Source organism: Lupinus angustifolius, chromosome LG01 (genome assembly GCF_001865875.1).
Source record: "Lupinus angustifolius cultivar Tanjil chromosome LG01, LupAngTanjil_v1.0, whole genome shotgun sequence".
Lineage (NCBI taxonomy): Eukaryota > Viridiplantae > Streptophyta > Magnoliopsida > Fabales > Fabaceae > Lupinus > Lupinus angustifolius.
In genome coordinates this window covers 1126373-1146549 of record NC_032009.1, presented here as the reverse complement: position 1 = coordinate 1146549, position 20177 = coordinate 1126373, and the positions used below count along the sequence as shown (strand labels likewise).

The following is a 20177-nucleotide window of genomic DNA, read 5'->3' as shown; positions in this document are numbered from 1 at the left end:
ATTCTCAATCACTTTCCTTTTTTATTTATTTCAGATACAAGATATTACTTACATATAAAAAAGTTACGTTGATTTGGTTTATAAGAATTTATTCCAATTCCATCGTAGACTTAGAATAGTACAATATTATTATTTCATATGTCACTTATTTTGATCTAAAATATATATTTAGTTTAAAAATTTAATAATAAAATATAATTTTAATTTATAAGAACAAGTGATACATGAGATAGTAAGTATGCTCCACTTCAGGTAGTATGTGAAAATTGGGACCTAGAAACTTTCAACGGTGATAATTTTTAATTATGGTATGGCAAATAATTTTAATTACTCGCGTTAGGTTACTAAATTTTTAAGATGACCAAAATGTAAGGTGTAATTCCTGTAAAAGATATTTTTTGGAAAATAGTTTTACTGGGAAATGCTCCTCCCACTAATGCTATCTCCATAAAATTTGTTGGTAAATTCAGAACCAATTTTCTTCTTCTATGTGATGTAGAATGGGCACTTGTAGAAGTATAAGTGTATAAAGAAAATAGAGCAAAGTAAAAGAATAACACCAAAAAAATTTAAGATGAAAAAACCTCCTCAATGTGAGAAGGAAACAACCACAACTTCAACCATGAGTTATAATATTATTCTATGAGTTAAGTGAAAAAAACATAGAAGTGAATTTGACATCACATCTTGACCTAAAACCTTAAAGCATTAGGTTTATGAGTGCATCCACTTATGTGTTTTTCATTCATACTTGGAATACCCAACAAAATTGAATCATGATTTTTGGATATATTCTTGGTGGGTATCTATCATTGTAAAATTGATTAAATCGACAGACATAGATTCCCAACTTTTTTTGTTTTGATATTTCCTTTCAGAGAATCAATGGAACTCAAAACATGGCATAACACGCTATATGTCAAGTTCTGAATAAAGAGAAGAGAAGAGTGAACGATGGGTTGGATTTCACGTATCCTTATACCTTATGCTCTTTTCCAACTTGGTTCTTATACGTTCAAATTTCATTTTCAACCATATATACACAATTATTTTCAATTTGTTTATGAAATTGTCTCATGATTTTCTCATAATTCAAGGAGATAAAATTATTCTTTATTTAATCATGGTAACAAGTAGTAACATGGGTTATTTTTGTCATTTTATTATAATATAACTTGCATGTCGTAATCCGATTCAGACCTGGTACCAATTCATTTGAAGTATCAATTTTACATCTTTTGTGTAAATGCAAAATAGACATTTGTTGGAGCAATATATAGACAAATAAAATAGATACAGTGGAAGTGTTTTGTAAAATGCATGCAAATCTTCACTATTTATATGTTAGTTATTATTAACATTTTAAATAAGAGTTTAAAATCTATGCACTAACAGTATAAAACAACACATCATCATATTACAAATCAATGGTGAATGATATGTGACAGTACCATCGGTTCATAGATTTTAGACTCGGTAAAATATAGTAAGGTAAAATAATGGGAATCCTTCTCAAGTTAAGAAGTAAAAAACATGAGACATCACACTTTATCTCTCTATCTTAATAGGATTGTACACAAAATTTCTTTAGTATTTGAATAGCACGCATACATCTCTAACATCTCATTATGATTTCTTTGTACTCTTACTGTGGTGGAAAATGCACCTCTCTCACAATGGGGTTATGATGTTTGGTGCATTTTGCTCTCACTTAGAGTTCTTTTTATAGGCTTTGGTCTCGAAGCACTAACTAGTCCTCCAATCCGAATAATTTCATCTTCACTACATGTAATTTGGTTTGTTCTTAAGTAACTAGACTTGCACTTCAAATAAATTGGGCTTCATCTCCTATTAGTTTGGACTTATATCTCCTACCATCAAAATAAGGAATTTAGTATTTATATATACATATATATATTCTTGTTAATTAAAGGGATAAAAATCACATGTTTTTAAGAGTGTCTTATTCTCTATTATAAACTAATGAGATATTGCCACAATCACTTGTCTCTCCATTAATGGAGAAGATCATTGTTTCATATTCTTATAATGACCTCTCTGTTACAGAGAAGTTAAACTCAACCATGTGGGGTGACACGGAATGATTCCTCGCATGAAAATGGGGTCTGGGAATATGATGCGGTGCCGGTGCCCCACAAGAGATCACTGTACCACATAACAAAAAAAATACCGTTTTTGTTGTTATGAATAATATTTTTCTAGTGCATGTTTTTTTATTGAATAATTAAAATATTAATACTAATCTTATATTAATCTTAAACTATAAAAATCGTATTCTAAATTTTTTCTCTAACAACACTTTTGCATTTTTAACATAAATTAAAGATTTGAGTGACAATCAGACAAATTATATTCCAATAAAAGATGAAATTGATATAATTGTAAGTTTCTATACTCATATTGTGAAAAAAATTAAATTAAAATTAAATTTTTATATAGTTGGAGTTCATAGATATTAATCAGTTTATTAAAACCAATTTTTGTGAATGTACCTTATGCACTATTTAAAATATCAAAATATTGTTATTATGATTAGCATTGGTAATTTAGGTTTCTATGTCCCTTTGTGAAAATATCATGTTATGTTCGTATGTGAAAAAACATGAAATATCAAGTCATCTCACCCTTATTATGGATAGGGCGAGCTTGTGGTCACTTATTAGCAATTAGAAAAGTAAGAGTAAATATTCATTTCAACCCTTCATGTTTTCAATTTTGTTAGTTTTTTCTCAAAAATTGATCATAATTTTTTTAAATATAAGTCAAATTAGTCTTTTTTATCATATTTCATAACACCTACTACAATTAATTTGACCATAAAAATGACTATTTTGACATATGTTTAAAAAATTTAAATATTATTTTGAGTTTTTCAATTTTAAGGAATCCGTAAGGTGGAAAAACATAAGAAACTAAAATGAATATTTACTAGAAAATTTAAAAAATCCATAAAATTAGACAAAAAATTTTAAAAAAATTCATGTCACTATTATATTTAAAAATTATGCATCAGAATATACTATTTTAAATAATTTAGCATTGTATATTCTTTAAGTCAAATGAAAAATCAAAAGATTATACTTAATATCCATGAGTGGGTGGACCCATTGTGGTAACTTATTAATATTATGGTGTCCATTATTATTTTTGGCTTGAATTTAATATAAGATTTAATATGTATATATTGATAGCATAATTATTGTTTATACTATCAGTAAATCATTCATCATTAATTTATTAATTATTATTAACTCTCAAACAAAAATAATACAAATCAATGATAAATAATATACTAAAAATATAAAAAACTTTACATTCTCAATAAATACATTTTAAAATGATTATTAATTATTAAATGAGTAAATAAAAAAGTAGAAAGCAGATTCCCACCCATCTTATTTTGATACTTCTTTTGTCAATTGTCACTATCACGCTCCTCCAATGAGCCCCGTCAATTATTATACTCCCTCTTCTACATTTGCGTGCTGCGTGGGACCCAACTTTGGCGTAAACATTTCAATAACTATATTAATATATTCAAAATCAACGGTTTAGATGTTAACGGTCCATTGATCTTGACCATAGAATTTATTACTTTTTTTCTTCAAAAGTTAATTATAACTATAAAAAAAAAAAGAATATATGCATTGAGTGTGTATGAATTTTATACATTGTCGTTGCATCATTTATTATTAATATTTAATTATTATTAATTTTTTTTTAGAAAATAATCTAAATAAATTGTGTGGATAATTCACTCTTTTTATTTTAGGCAACAAGACAACCTATACAAGTGTATGTTATACGTGTGCTGTATCCATCATATTTTTATCCTTAAAAACAAAACAAACAAGAAATGAAGAATTCCCTTAGTATCCTTGTCCCTTTAGGTTTGTAACTATATATCTCTACATACATAGATAGATACATGTGAATTTGTGAAATTGATAGAGAGAGAAGAGTGATCGATGGGTGTGGAAGAAGGTGTTCCTGCTGCTCTTGGATTTCACATGCCTGCTGAATGGGAACCCCATTCTCACTGTTGGATTGGTTGGCCTGTAAGATTTTCTTTATATGTTAGTTACACTTTAACATAATCAATTATTATACTTTATTTCATTTCATTATTTGATTAACAGGAACGGTGTGATAATTGGAGAGATAACGCTATTCATGCCCAAACTGTATTTACCACTGTTGCATCTGCTATCTCAGCTTTTGAACCTGTAACAATTTGTGCTACTTCTTCTCAATGGGAGAATGCACGGAATCAACTACCCTTACATATAAGGGTTGTGGAAATTAGCATGAATGACTCTTGGTTTCGTGATACTGGTCCCACTGTCAGTTTCCATCAACTCATTTCTTATTCTTGACATACACCATTCATACAGATATTTTTGTTATTATCTTATCGTTTGTAATAACTTTTGCATATAGTTTTTTTGGTAATGCCTTTCGGGTTCGTGGCTGCCCCCTGTAACAAGTGTGGCTTTCAGTAATCGAATCTGGCATTGAGAATCCAGTGGAGCCTTACGCCACTAGACCAACGCCTTATTAGAGTTTGGACTCACTCATGTTAGAGTTTGATTGACCAATCTTTACCCTCGTAAACTTATATATGTCGGACTCATTGGTTGAACTGTTGGGTTGGGCTACTCATGGTCCAATATGTTCTGGATCTATGGGTAGGAACAGTCATGAGTCATAACTTTGATTCCTTGATTCATGTGTATGAAAATAAAATATGGGTTATAATAGGGAGACTCTGCTTTTTATTGCTTACACTTTTTCATTCTTTTGTTGTTTTTGTTCAATAGTTTGTTGTTAGAAGAAATCCACCAGAGTCTAGTGATGAACACCAACAGATTGCAGGAATTGACTGGACCTTCAATAGTTGGGGAGGTAATCACCTTTCACATTTTCATATCTACATCGTTTTTTTTCTTTCAAACAAACAACAATTGTTATCATGCGCGATTTGAGCAATTATTGAAGGAAACATACTTGATTGGTTAATCACTTATTATGACTTGATTATTGGCTTTTTAGTTAATGGAATTTTATAAAATGTTTAGGTGTGGAAGATGGATGTTACTCTGACTGGAGTCAGGATACCCTTGTTGCGAGAAAGGTTAGAACTTAGAACTTACATAGTTTTCTTTCTTGCTTGCTTTTCTCTGTTAAATTTGCTTATCTGGCTTGTCGTCATGGTGTATTTGCTAGATTTTGGAAATCGAGAAGATTCCTAGATTTCCACATTCAATGGTGCTTGAAGGTGGAAGCATCCATGTGGATGGAGAAGGTAAGAGTTATGCAGTGATTGTTTTGTTTTGCTGAAGCTACTTTTGCCACATATTAAATCAAGCTGTCGATATAAAAATATATAAATGGAATGAGTGAATAACTGCTTACTGAATGGTAGTTAATTACATGGCACTTAAACTTCTCTCAGTCCTCTGCACAATTGAAGTTTTAGTTCTGATTTATTTATAAACGAGGATAAGTAGTCAGGATATTTTTTATTTTTAATTATATTCATGAACATGGGTTTAACTTTACTTCAATTCTTCCATTTCAACATGTACTGTAAATTAGATCAGTTGTGCTTAGATTTACTGTTATGTGGTAGATGTCCTTAATGAATTGCTTATAAATTTTTACGTCAGCAATTTGTTCTTCCTTCAGGAACTTGTCTTACCACTGAAGAGTGTCTCTTGAACAAGAATAGGAACCCTCATTTGAGTAAGAGCCAAATTGAGGATGAACTTAAGGCATATCTTGGAATCGGGAAGGTCATATGGTTGCCTCGCGGATTGTATGGTACATAAACTTGACACTGATCTTTTAGACTAAGAATCTTCTTAATTGATAGAACTTTGCTCAGAATGATTAGTTTGGGATTGAGATAGTTAAATGTTTTATATGGATCATTTATCATGAGGTGTAGTATAACCTTCAATACTGATTAGTTATCAGATAAGAACAATTCTGTTTATGAGAAAAGACTTGATTGAGCATATAAGCAATGGAACAATGGAGCAGTATAAGATACAGCTCAGGACAGGATTGGTGGAAAACAAGTTGTAAAACCATTTAACGATATTTATCAACTATAATCAGTTAAATTTGATGTTCTCTAGTTATTAATTCACTTTCTCTCAGCAAATTAACTTCTGTGCTTTTGATTATGCTTTTACTACGCAGATAAAAGGCTCCAAACTTTCACAATTAGTCTATATTGATTATATGATTATTTTTGCAGCACTTAGAATGAAACTCAAAATAAAGTAAAATTGACACATCTCTGTCCATGTTTGGTTGGATGAAAGCTAAATATAAAAACTTGGAGGTCTCATACGGGCAACAATAACAAGAAATTGGGCCACAATCTTTTAAGCTAATTTTCTATTATTTTGTTGGGATGTTCTTACAACTTTGTCTTCGGGATCCTTGTGTTGACAATACTAAAATTTTAAAATAATACTTGCTTGACCCTTGAGTCCCCCACTATGTAATATTTTTTAAGAAAACATCTGCATTTAGTCCAAAATGACTTTCAATCTCCATACTCTTACACAGATATCCAAACTAGGAAATTTAGACACTTATGTAGAGATTATCTGGAAATATTTTGATACTTTTTTAGGTTCGTAGTTACATTTGAATTTTATATATTCCTCGAAAACCTAATTAAGAAGTATGCTGCTCTTATGCAGGAGACGATGATACAAATGGTCATATTGATAACATGTGCTGTTTTGTGAGGCCTGGTGTGGTTCTGCTGTCTTGGACTGATGATGAAACTGATCCTCAGTATGAAAGATCCGCAGAAGCATATTCCTTGCTTTCAAGTGTAACTGATGCCAATAATAGAAAACTTGAAATAATTAAACTCCATGTCCCCGATCCACTCTATATGACAAAGGAAGAGGCTGCTGGGGTTTTCCAGGTAAAGTTTCAAGTTTGTATTTCTTTCCTTTTACATTTAAATTTCTATCTCTTAGTGATTGAAAATAATAAAGAAGGAAGACCACGTTATCATTATTTTTCACTTCATTTAACAAACTACAGAAATAGTTTTCAAAATGTGATTCCAATTGTCATTGTATTGTATCTTTAAATGATGCAATGCCTGTTGCTGTATGGTCATCTATTTTAGAACTTTAAGATGTCATATTTGAGTGCATTCTTTTGTTTGTGGCAGTATAGTTTGCTATGTCACTGGCCTTGTATTTTAAATGTCGGTTGCAAAAATGCTGTCAAAACCATACAGGTACACCTATGTTTTTGTGGGTGTCCACTTAATATTGCCCGAATCATTTTTAGGAACAGTGGTCTGTGATCAGTTGCAGACATTAAAAGTTGATATTTCAAGTGATGGCTATGCTACACCTCATTGTATAAAAAATGTATACTGAGCTCAAAGCAATATTGATGCATGATATGATCAACATTGAAGTGGTACTGGTATTATTGGTTACACTCCGAGTTCTGAGTGACGAGTTCTTCATGCTACTAAACAGAGTGACAAACTAACAGAATGTTTGTTCTGGTGTAATTCTATATTTGTCAGGATGATGAGGCTAAGCCAAGACTCCCAGGCACTAGGCTTGCTGCTTCTTATGTAAACTTCTACATTGCAAATGGAGCTATTATTGCACCACAATTTGGAGATAAAAAATGGGACGACGAAGCTGTCCGAGTCCTATCTAAGGCATTTCCTGATCATAAAGTAAGTAAAACTGATTGTTAAAATACTCTTTTTCAGTTGAATTCAGCAAACTGGTAATCTTTCAAAGACATGTGGTCACGATAGTTACTGCAGTTAGTGTAGATCAATGAAAATTTCTGAATGCGACCTTATATGAATTTCGGGGATATTTTTATTTTATCCTAAACGTCTACAAGTATCCGGTTAAAGAAAACATGGGTGGGTACCCATGGATGAAACAGACAACAATCAAAATTTGCTGAAATGGGAACATGTGGTGATTTGTCCTGAATATCTATAACCATAACTGTTCTAGAAATTGCTTAAAACCGCTTATATCAGTCAAGAGATGGATAGGTTTTTGCATTGATTCTTTGTAAACCAAATTCTATAACCCTATGGGCATGAATAACTGATGCATCACAAATTGAGTACAGTTTTCCATGAAAAAGTAGCAAAATACTAATAATAGTTTGTACCTTGTACTCAAGTATTTAGAAAGTGGTGTATGAACTATGAAATATTGAAATTTGGATGGACAGATTTCATTTTATTGAGTTGTTTTGGTTGATGAATGACATAAAATGTTTGTCTTTTCATATAGGTTGTGGGAATTGAAGGTTCAAGGGAGATTGTTTTGGCTGGTGGAAATATACACTGCATTACTCAGCAACAACCACACATTTGATCAGCACCATTTTCTCAACACTCGTTGATCAAATTATTGCATTGGAGTCTTTATGTTTCAAATTAAATAATCAAATTCCTTGGTTTGCTTTTGTTGACAAGGATGCTAATTTTCAAATCCAATAGTTGCATGTAATGTAAGTGATGCAAGTTGATGGAAATGTATTGGAAATAAAATTTAACTGCCATTCCAAAATGCAAAATCATGGTTTATTCTGTTGAATGATTGAATCAAATTTTTTAAAGTAGAATAAACTAAAACAGGTTTTGTTTTGCTTCTAAACAGAAGTTGAATGCATCTTTTCTACAAAACTTTATATAAAATCTCAACTTTGACAAATGGTTAAATTTTAAATGTAACTTAATAATTGTAAACTATTGTATCAATAGGTGTTAGATGCCTCTCATTACTATGCCTTAAAAGAATTTTATGACAATTTTATGGCTCTCTTTAAGGGCATTTTATGTCACTTTTATGGCTTTGTTTCCAAGCATCCAATGCTTGGAATCCAAGATACCAAGACTTTGCTTGCCTATAAAAGGACACATATAGAGAGCTTCAAAATCATCTTCACAACACACAACATCTCTTTCATTTACACATATATTGTGAGTGCATTCTTGGTGAGAATTCTTGTTCCATTTGAGAGAGTATTTGTGAGAAAAAATATTGTCATTTGTCCTCATCATTATAAGAGGATTTCTTGTACTCTTCTTTTTTACATAGTGGAATTTTGCTCTTGATCGCCCGTGGTTTTTTTCCTCTCACACTGAGGATTTTTTCCACATTAAATCTTGTGTGTTATTTTCTTTATCCTTTACTTGCTTCTCTTTTGTTCTCAATTGATTCAATCCTGTGCTTCCGCATTGTGCTCTAACCTTAACAAGTGGAATCAGAGCTCTTACTAAATTGAGAATTTCAAAATGTCTGCAAAATTTGACATTGAGAAGTTTGATGGCAAAATTAGCTTTTCTATTTGGCGAGTCCAAATGAGGGCCGTTCTTATCCAGAGCGGATTAAAGAAAGCTTTAGATGGGAAGTCAAAGAAACCAGTTTCCATGACCGATGATCAATGGGACGAGTTGGATGAAAAGGCGCTTTCAACAATTCAACTTTGTTTGTCGAAGGAGGTTCTTCGTGAGGTTGCCAATGAAGAAACCGCTGCGGCTTTGTGGCTGAAGTTAGAAACTTTATACATGACCAAGAGCCTCGCAAACAAGCTTCGTCTCAAAGAACGGTTATACACCATTCGTATGGTTGAAGGTACTCCTATTCAAACTCATCTTGATGAGTTTAATTCTATTATTATGGATATGCAAAATATTGATATTAATATTGAAGATGAAGACAAAGCTGTTTTGTTGGTTGTCTCTTTACCTTCTACCTATAAGCACTTCAAAGAAATCATGTTGTATGGAAATAATGATACCTTATCCTTTGAAGATGTTAAATCTAATTTATTGTCCAAAGAAAAATTTGATCTTGAAGTTAATTCTGTGGACAAGGGTGAGGGCTTAAGTGTTCGAGGTAGAACTCAAGAAAAAGGGAGTACCAATTATAAAAAGTTCAGATCCAAATCCAGAGGTCGCAAATCCAACAAAACTTGTCGCTATTGCAAGAAACCGGGGCATGACATTCCTGATTGTTTTATCTTAAAGAAAAAACAAGAAAAACAAGATAAGGGAAAATTTCAACAATCCTCTGAAGCTGCTAATATTGAAGCCAATTCTGACGGTGATATTCTTTTATCTGTTGTCTCTTATAATAATAGGAGTAAAACAGAATGGATTCTTGATTCTGGATGTACTTTTCATATGTGTCCTTATAAGGACTTATTCACCACTTTTGAACATGTTGACAGTGGTGTTGTTTTGATGGGCAATGATACCCAATGCAAAGTTGCAGGAATAGGTACTATTCAGATCAAGGCTCATGACGGTGTTGTCAGAACCTTGGCTAATGTCCGCTATATTCCAGATTTGAAGCGGAACTTAATTTCTCTTGGCACCCTAGAGTCTCTCGGGTGTAGGTATTCAGCTGAAGGTGGAGTTCTAAAGGTATTGAAAGGTGCTATGGTATTATTGAAAGCTAACCGGATTGGTAGTTTATATGTCTTGCAAGGTTCTGTTGTGACAGGTTCAACAGCTGTATCTTCTTCAATGCATGATAATGACATTACCAAATTATGGCACATGCGCCTGGGCCATATGAGTGAAAAAGGTATGCACCTTCTAAGCAAACAAGGTCATCTTGGTAAACATGGCATTGGTAAATTGGATTTTTGTAAACATTGTGTTTTTGGGAAACAGAAAAAGGTTAGTTTCTCCACTGCAACTCACCGTACCAAAGGTATTCTTGATTATATTCATTCTGACCTTTGGGGGCCTTCTAAATTTCCTTCTCATGGAGGATGTCGCTATATGATGACCATCATTGATGATTTTTCTCGCAAAGTTTGGGTTTATTTTCTGCAGCATAAAAATGAGACTTTCTCCACTTTCAAGAAGTGGAAAACTCTTGTTGAAACCCAGACAGGGAAGAAAGTGAAGAAGCTTAGAACAGACAATGGATTAGAGTTCTGCAATGGTGATTTTAATGAGTTCTGCACAAAAAATGGTATTGCTAGACACAAAACTATTCCAAGAAATCCTCAACAAAATGGTGTTGCAGAACGGATGAACAGGACTCTACTTGAGAGAGTTCGTTGTATGCTCTCAAATGCTGGGTTATGGCATCGGCGTGAATTTTGGGCTGAAGCAGCATCTACTGCTTGTTACCTGGTTAATCGTTCTCCACATTCAGCACTTGATTTCAAAATCCCAGAAGAAATTTGGTCAGGTAATCCTGTTGATTATTCTAACTTAAGAATCTTTGGATGTCCTGCTTATGCACATGTTAATGATGGTAAATTAGCTCCAAGAGCTGTTGAGTGCATATTTCTTGGTTATGCATCTGAGTCTAAAGGATATCGCTTATGGTATTCTGATGCAAAGTCACGGAAATTAATTCTTAGCAGAGATGTGACTTTTAATGAGGATGCATTTTTATCTTCTGGAAAACAATCTATTGTGTCTTCTTCTACTAGTACAGGTAATCTACAGGGTACTAGCGAGAAGGTGGAGTTGATAGTGAAACCTACAGTTCCTAATGTTGATGTTCCATCTTCCTCTACAAATCAATCTAGCATTGATGATCATTATGTTGATTGTGATGACAGTACAACTTCTCCTATTCATCAGCAAGAAGATGATTATTGTATTGCTCGAGACAGAACCAGAAGACTAATTAAAAGGCCAGCTAGATACACTGATGGTGATAATTTAATTGCTTATGCATTGTCAGTTGCACAAGAGGTAAATGATGATGTTGAACCTGCCAGCTATACAGAAGCTGTTTCTTGTGTTGATTCGTCACAGTGGCTAGTGGCTATGAATGAAGAGATTGAAAGTCTTCATAAGAATGGTACTTGGGCTTTGACAGAGCTTCCCGAAGGCAAACGACCATTACGATGTAAATGGATCTATAAGAAGAAAGACGGTATTCCCGGGGTTGAAGATCCAAGATGCAAAGCACGACTAGTTGTTAAAGGTTTTAATCAAAAGGAAGGTATTGACTTTAATGAGATATTCTCACCTGTTGTTCGTCATACTTCTATACGTGTTTTGCTTGCTTTTGTTGCTTTATTTGATTTGGAGTTGGAGCAACTTGATGTAAAGACAGCTTTTCTACATGGAGAGCTGGAAGAAGAAATTTACATGGAACAACCTGAAGGATTTATTGTTCCTGATAAGGAGCATCTTGTCTGTCGATTGAAGAAATCATTATATGGCCTTAAGCAAGCTCCCAGACAATGGTACATGAGGTTTGATTCTTTTATGATTGGGCAAGGTTATTGCAGGAGTCAATTTGATGACTGTATTTATTTCCAGAAATTTCCAAATGAATCATTCATATACTTGTTACTGTATGTTGATGATATGCTAATTGCTTCACGTGACAAGTCTTTGATCCGGAAATTGAAAATTCAACTCAATAATGAGTTTGAGATGAAAGAATTAGGTGCAGCCAAGAAAATTCTTGGTATGGAGATTCACAGGGATCGTCAAGCTGGTAAATTGTTTTTATCCCAAGAGAAATATATTGAAAGAGTGCTTGAAAGGTTTAATATGAATAATTGTAAACCTGTTTCTACTCCACTTGCTGCACATTTCAAGTTATCTTTAGATCTTTGCCCACATACAGAGGAAGAGATGGAGCGTATGTCACATATTCCTTATGCTAGTGCAGTTGGTAGTCTTATGTATGCTATGGTGTGCACTAGACCTGATTTAGCATATGCTGTTAGCATGGTAAGTCGATATATGCATAATCCTGGAAAGGATCATTGGAGTGCTGTAAAATGGATTTTTCGGTATCTAAAAGGTACTTCTGGTATTGGCTTGGTATTTGACAGAAACAAGGCTACAACTGATGACGTTGTAGGTTATGTTGATTCGGATTATGGTGGTGATATTGACAGAAGGAGGTCTCTTTCTGGTTACATCTTTACTCTCTGTAATAGTGCTATTAGCTGGAAAGCTACTCTTCAGTCCATTGCTGCATTGTCTACGACTGAAGCAGAATATATTTCAGCAACGGAGGGTGTGAAGGAGGCTATTTGGCTCCGAGGTTTGGTAAATGAACTTGGTCTAATACAGGGTGTTCTTACAGTGTTTTGTGATAGTCAAAGTGCTATTCATTTGACCAGGAATAATCGTTATCATGACAAGACCAAACACATTGATATAAAACGTCACTTTATCCGAGATATTGTTGCTATTGGTGAAATTATGGTGGAAAAGATTCACACATCAGAGAATCCAGCAGATATACTTACCAAGCCACTTCCGAATACCAAGTTCCAACTTTGCTTGGACTTGGTTGGTCTCTACAGCACTTGAGTGCCCTTCGGGGCATTATTTGGCGATGAGCAACTTATCAAATTCGAGCCAAGGTGGAGATTGTTAGATGCCTCTCATTACTATGCCTTAAAAGAATTTTATGACAATTTTATGGCTCTCTTTAAGGGCATTTTATGTCACTTTTATGGCTTTGTTTCCAAGCATCCAATGCTTGGAATCCAAGATACCAAGACTTTGCTTGCCTATAAAAGGACACATATAGAGAGCTTCAAAATCATCTTCACAACACACAACATCTCTTTCATTTACACATATATTGTGAGTGCATTCTTGGTGAGAATTCTTGTTCCATTTGAGAGAGTATTTGTGAGAAAAAATATTGTCATTTGTCCTCATCATTATAAGAGGATTTCTTGTACTCTTCTTTTTTACATAGTGGAATTTTGCTCTTGATCGCCCGTGGTTTTTTTCCTCTCACACTGAGGGGTTTTTCCACGTTAAATCTTGTGTGTTATTTTCTTTATCCTTTACTTACTTCTCTTTTGTTCTCAATTGATTCAATCCTGTGCTTCCGCATTGTGCTCTAACCTTAACAATAGGATTAGACTTTCATCATTCATGCCTATTTTTTCATCTATGAAAAGATTCGCATTCAATATAAAGTTTCTCTTCTATTATATAATTATTACATTCATTTTTGTGCTACTAAAAATGTTTGACATTTATGTAAGGAAAAAATCTTGCAAATAGTGTGGTAAGTTAAACTTCGACCTATAAATAAATATAGAGTTTATTATTATTATTAGGACTATTTTAATCGGAAGTTAAGATGTAATTACTATTAAAGTGTAAAATGTATACACTAACAGTGTAAAGATTTACACACATGCACTTCATCATTCACCATTTATTTAGATTACATTTTCTAAAAAGTCAATAATAATTAAAAATCAATTATAAATGATGCAATAACATTGTAAAAAACTCATACATACATATATTTTTTACTCTTACTATTAAATTTACATAAACCCAAATCGTCAGATTTTGTGGTCACCTGGTTACATTTTTTAAAGCTGATTACGTGGTTCCTTGCATTCCTCTTTTCTATTGAAAATAATGTGTTCAAAATAAAATATAAAACTAAAACTAACATAATGAAATATTTTGGAATGTATCCATTCAATAAAAATAATATAATCTACTTTTATTCCAAACATTTTTTTTATAACATACAGAATGTACCAATAAACCATATCAAACATTAATTTAGTAAAAGGCTGTCTTAAAGGCTAAAAAAATTGTTAATAAAAATACGGTCTTAAAGGAAAAAATATAACTTCGTAATTAAGAGATATCAAGAATAAAACATTTCTAAGAGGAAATTTCCAATTTATTAAATTTTGCATAAATAGTTTTACTATAATCATTATTATCAAATGACTGTGATCAAACACTAATATCCTTTATTGTTCATTTATTTGGTGCTGTATTTATGATTTTGGATAAAAAGTCATTTTACATTAGGTCAAATAGTATAAGATTAGCTTAATCTCACTGTGATCAAAAGTTGAAATGTTACATTCTTAATAACAACACTTAATGGGAGAGAGACAATCATATACTCCAAAAAAGATTAGTTCATTAACCAAAAGATAAGGAAATCCCCTTGTTAGTACGGAAAAAAATACTATGTGGCATTTATGGGTTGATACAATGATATAAGATTCTGCTAGATTCATATAAATACCAAAAGGCAGAGATTTCAATTCATATGAGAGATATTTATTGAGATTAACATTCACGCACACAGAAATAATTAATTCTTTACCCATAGGATAGAAATACTTTTTTGTACTACCAAAAGTTTCCATCACCTATCAGTAGTAAACTAATCCCCTGGTAAATTCTAGGAATCTATCCCAACAATTATCGCTCATAGGAATATCTTGTTGATATGACATTCCTTTTGTACTAGAACAAAATTCCATATGGGCCAAGAGGAGAGATCTAACTTCAAATTACTCTTCATTCTAGTCATCAATTTTAGAGAAATTCGATGGTAGTTTGAATTAATAATTAGATCTAAACTATTAGATATTCATAGAATTTGGGTAGGGCAACTAGTAAGTTTTAAAAAAAAAACATTAAATGATTATTAAAAAAAGAAAAGTAAAAAGTCAATGAAGGTAGCGTAGGCATGGCATAAAAATGCAGGGGAGGAGGAGTGGAGTGCCAAAATGTTCGGTTGAGAGATCCAAGAAAGGAAAAGGAAAATAAGGAATGTGTTGAGTTAACAATATATTAAAAGGAGGGAAACGGTTCAGAATTCTCAATTCATCATACTAAGTATTATAACTAGAAAATGGGGTGCTCATTTTCTGGTTTAAATGCTTTATACGACACCGTTCACGGCGGCGGTGATGACGTTTGGATCAACGATAACCGTTTCCGCGTCGTTAAGCAACTCGGTGAAGGTGCCTTCGCTTATGTCTTCCTCGTCAAGGAGATTCTCTCCGATTCACCTTCCTCTGGCCTCGCTTCAAAGCTTAAACACTCTTCTCATATCTCAGGTCGCTTTCTTATCTCCATTTCGTTTTCTTCTATTTTTCATTTTATCGTTTTTATTAAATCAGTTTTGTTAGATCTATGTGATCTATGCGAATTTTAATTGATCTTCCGATGAGATTTGTTTACTTGATGGAATTAGAAGTTATAATGTCTGCTTCGTAGATATTTGATATTTCAATTCTTTTCGCATTGTTGGATCTGGTGAAGTTAATTTCTGATTCGAGCTTGTTGTTTTTTAATCTGTAAATCGCTAGCACTTGAAGGTAATGTAGTGCATGGCGTCTTCTTAGAGATTTATTTTGTTTTATACAATTCAGTTTTATGTTGTGTGCTGCTACCTTTCATGGTTGTGATCGATGAGGCATTTGAATTTCCTAGTTCATTTCAATGATTGACAATAGGATTTTATATCTTATTACCAAATCTGAGTTTAATTTTGATTTTCAGTGATGAAGATGTGTGCCATGTCATTGTAGTAAGTAGTAACTAATCACTTTCCATGAGATTTGTTGCATCAAAATTAATCTGTCAACATTACTATGTATTTTCTGCAGATGACGGAACTTATGCTATGAAAAAGGTCCTCATTCAGAACAGTGAACAGCTGGAGTTGGTAAGGGAGGAGATCCGTGTTTCGTCTTTGTTCAATCACCCGAATCTGCTCCCTCTTCTTGACCATGCAATTATCTCTGTTAAGGTATTTTAGCTAACACATACTCCTTTCTTTATCATATCTATGTTCAGCATTTTGTTTGTGGAAGACATAATTTCATTGAAATAAGAGTAATGCTGGTTCATTTTAATCTTTAGCTTTTCTTGTTTTCCTCCTTAAATGCTTTTGGGTTTATTTCATTCCTTCCCGCAGCAGTTCTTGTGCTCATATATTTATGTAGAACATGTCCTTTTTGTTGGCAGCCTACCCAAGAAAAATCTTGGACCAACGAGGCATACTTGTTATTTCCAGTTCATTTGGATGGAACATTGCTTGACAATGCCAAAACAATGACAGCTAAGAAGGAATTCTATTCTACCTCAGATGTTCTTCAAATTTTTCGCCAGGTAAAAAGAACCATCCATCTATTATGCATTTTGCTTTTTATAACCTATTTTGGGTGGGGTACCAATGGCTTAAGCATCATTGTTGCTACTGAATTTTTTCAGCACTTGACATCTATTATACCCTTTCTTGGTTGTCATGAAGTTGTTTTTATATTGACCTGACAATTTTTGTGACATGTTATTTGTGTCTTAATCACATTGAAGAAGAAGAAATATGAATATGTCTAGTCTGCTTGTTTTATGTTCAGAATCTATCTGATAACATTTTTTCCGCCTATTAATTTCAATGTACCTTTGGATATTTTAGGATTTACTACTACCCTAAACTGGCAGAAATTGTTTTATTCTGAAACCCTTCTAACCTTGCAAAATTATCTCAACAGCTTTGTGCTGGACTCAAGCATATGCACACTTTAGATCTTCCATATGCTCATAATGATGTCAAACCTGGCAACGTTCTCATAACACATAGAAAAGGACAACCACCTCTTGCCATACTGATGGATTTTGGCAGTGCTCGTCCTGCCAGGAAGCAAGTTAGATCCAGACAGGAGGCACTCCAGTTGCAGGTGCTACTTTTCTCAACAGAAAAAAAATGTTTTATCAACAAAAGTTATTTACCGTGTTAATATCTTAGATCCTTCCATTTCTCATAAGTATATCACAGTTACAACATTTTATTAGGCTTTTGCTCCAGTTTCAGTTTGTGAAATTGTATTGCCTAATATGATTAGTTATATGTTGGGTGCATGCTGGAAACAACCTCTTCACTTGGAAGGGTAAGGCTGTGTACATCTACCCTCCCTAGACCCTACTAGGTGGGAGCCTCGTGCACTGGGCACCCTCCCTAGACCCCACTAGGTGGAAGCCTCATACGCATCACATGCTAGTATGGAATTTTTTAATTTGTTACTGCATGTCATTCAGCTCTACTTTTGTTTAAAAATATTTAATTGCTTACCTTAGGTTTTCATTTTGGCACTACTAAATTTTTAAATAGCCTTTCTCTTCGAGTGTTTTCAATAGGTTATATGAAGAACTAAGTTTCATTTTAGTCATTTGGTTTGCTCGGATTTTCTAACCTGCTCATTGCTACTTTTTTGTCTTAATGCGTAGGAATGGGCATCTGAACATTGCTCTGCTCCTTTCCGAGCTCCTGAGCTGTGGGATTGCCCAAGCCATGCTGATATAGATGAGAGGACAGACGTTTGGTCGCTAGGATGCACATTATATGCAATAATGTGAGGATTAATCATTCTTTCTGTGTGATTATGTTAATTTTTATGTTTTGAAATTTTAATAACTGTACCTTCTTAGAACATTATTCAGTGTTTTTTGAAGAAGTTTTTCTTTTAATTTTATTTGTTTTCTCAAAAACATTACTTTCATCTGTTCATGCATTATTGCATTTTTATTCTGAATCCTTGATGTGCATGTACATCCTACAAATTAACAGATGGTTTATAATTTTTAATGAGCTTGCAGAAGGTTGTATATTTTAAGTGGTTTTATTATCTAAGTTACTCTATGACCACCCCCAACTTACCATTATATATTATTATATATGGTTTGTGGATCTAGTTAAGTTTCAATCAACTAAACAATTAGATTGTGTCTGGTTTATCTTTAATTGAAGAAAAAACATACAGAGATTTGGAGCATTAATATTTCTTCGTTTCTTGAGTGTAACCTGTTCTACAAGAGAAAAAGCTTAATAGTAGGTTCTATTTAATATCCACAGTGGATGCAGAGTCAGTGGTTCAAATTTGTGGCATGTATGTGTAAAAGAAATTTTACAAAACAGAATAGAAAAGGAAAGTCACGCTGATGTGCAAGCCACTGGGTTACTCTGCATAGGTTATTGATTTGGGGCAAGGCTTATAGCAACATTTGTTTTCAACCCCATATGAAATGAAAGCCAGTGGCTATGCACATTTGTTTTGCTTTGTTTTCTAGGGTCGTCCCCTTGGCATTACCAATGATTTTGCACTTAAAAGAAATCAAATGACAGAGGCATGTTCTTTTCATGAGACAATTAGCTGTGTTCATTTCCACTATTCATTCTAGCATAGCTGGTCAACAAGCTACTTCCTTCAGTACCATCATAGTTATACTATTTTAATAATTTTTGTGTTAGGTATATATCTTAGCAGCTTTGCTACACTTGTTTATTATCACCTGGCCGAATTTTGCAGGTATGGGGTATCACCATTTGAATATGCACTTGGAGAATCTGGTGGAAGCCTGCAATTGGCTATCATTAATGCTCAGATCAAATGGCCAACTGGACCTAAGCCCTCATATCCAGATGCTCTTCGTCAATTTGTGTCATGGATGCTCCAACCACAGGCTGCTGTGCGGCCCCATATTGACGATATCGTTATCCATGTTGATAAGTTGATTGCAAAGTTCTCTCAATGAGTTACAGTGGAGGCAAGGTTACATATTGCAGTCGTTTAGAACAACTTTAGTGTGTCTATCTAGTTATATTATATATCACTCAATTGTTAAACAATAGCAGCTGCTTGCCTCACACAGTTAGCCTTATATGTATCATTTTTCGATATTGCTGGTAGTCTAGGTAATCGGGAGTTGATTTTATTAAAGTATCTCGTTTGTCGTTTCTACATGATTTTGTCTCTTGTAGCTTATGAAATGGACCAATCTCCCTGTGTCTTCCTCAGAATTTATAAGCATATAAATGGTATATCATTTCTTTATTTGATGACTTGCTTGTCTTTGTTTCATATTCGGCTCACCACTATTGTTTGACCAGCATTACCCTGGCTTGGGTTGGGTATGTTGATTGGAATAACTTTATCATTCTTTGATTTCATGATATATATGGCTATTTTCTTTATCATTTCTCTCTAACTCTTGTTTGATAAAAGTGGATGGTAACTTTAACCAATATATAATCATTACAATTTGAAACAGAAAGTATTTCTAATGTTGACTCTAGATATACATGTTCCTTATGCCCATATGTTGTTATATGATCATTGAACTTCAGGCGTTGTTTTTTAAAGGGAGTTTATGCATTGTTTAATTTCAATATTTTTGATTTTTTATAAACCAAAGAAAGTTTTAGCTTGAAAATGGAATTTATAAATTTACATCTTTGCAAGTGACATATTTGATATGAACTATATTGTGGAGGACACGCCCATTAACTACTACTCAAGCAATTATGTACACCTCCATTATGATTATGTCACATTGG

At 33.2% G+C, this 20177-nt stretch overlaps 2 protein-coding genes across 2 annotated transcripts; both read left to right on the top strand.

The window, feature by feature from the left end:
• On the top strand, nt 3910-8646 carry LOC109344758 (agmatine deiminase). Its single transcript, XM_019583510.1, has 9 exons — nt 3910-4079; nt 4161-4364; nt 4842-4926; nt 5100-5155; nt 5248-5326; nt 5710-5844; nt 6741-6973; nt 7598-7756; nt 8340-8646. Exons 1-9 carry the CDS (start codon nt 3990-3992, stop codon nt 8421-8423), a joined length of 1125 nt encoding a protein of 374 aa, XP_019439055.1. The 5' UTR covers nt 3910-3989; the 3' UTR covers nt 8424-8646.
• LOC109344750 (serine/threonine-protein kinase 16) lies at nt 15537-19682 on the top strand. The gene is made up of 6 exons (XM_019583504.1): nt 15537-15897; nt 16450-16592; nt 16811-16954; nt 17338-17523; nt 18071-18195; nt 19150-19682. Exons 1-6 carry the CDS (start codon nt 15690-15692, stop codon nt 19373-19375), a joined length of 1032 nt encoding a protein of 343 aa, XP_019439049.1. The 5' UTR covers nt 15537-15689; the 3' UTR covers nt 19376-19682.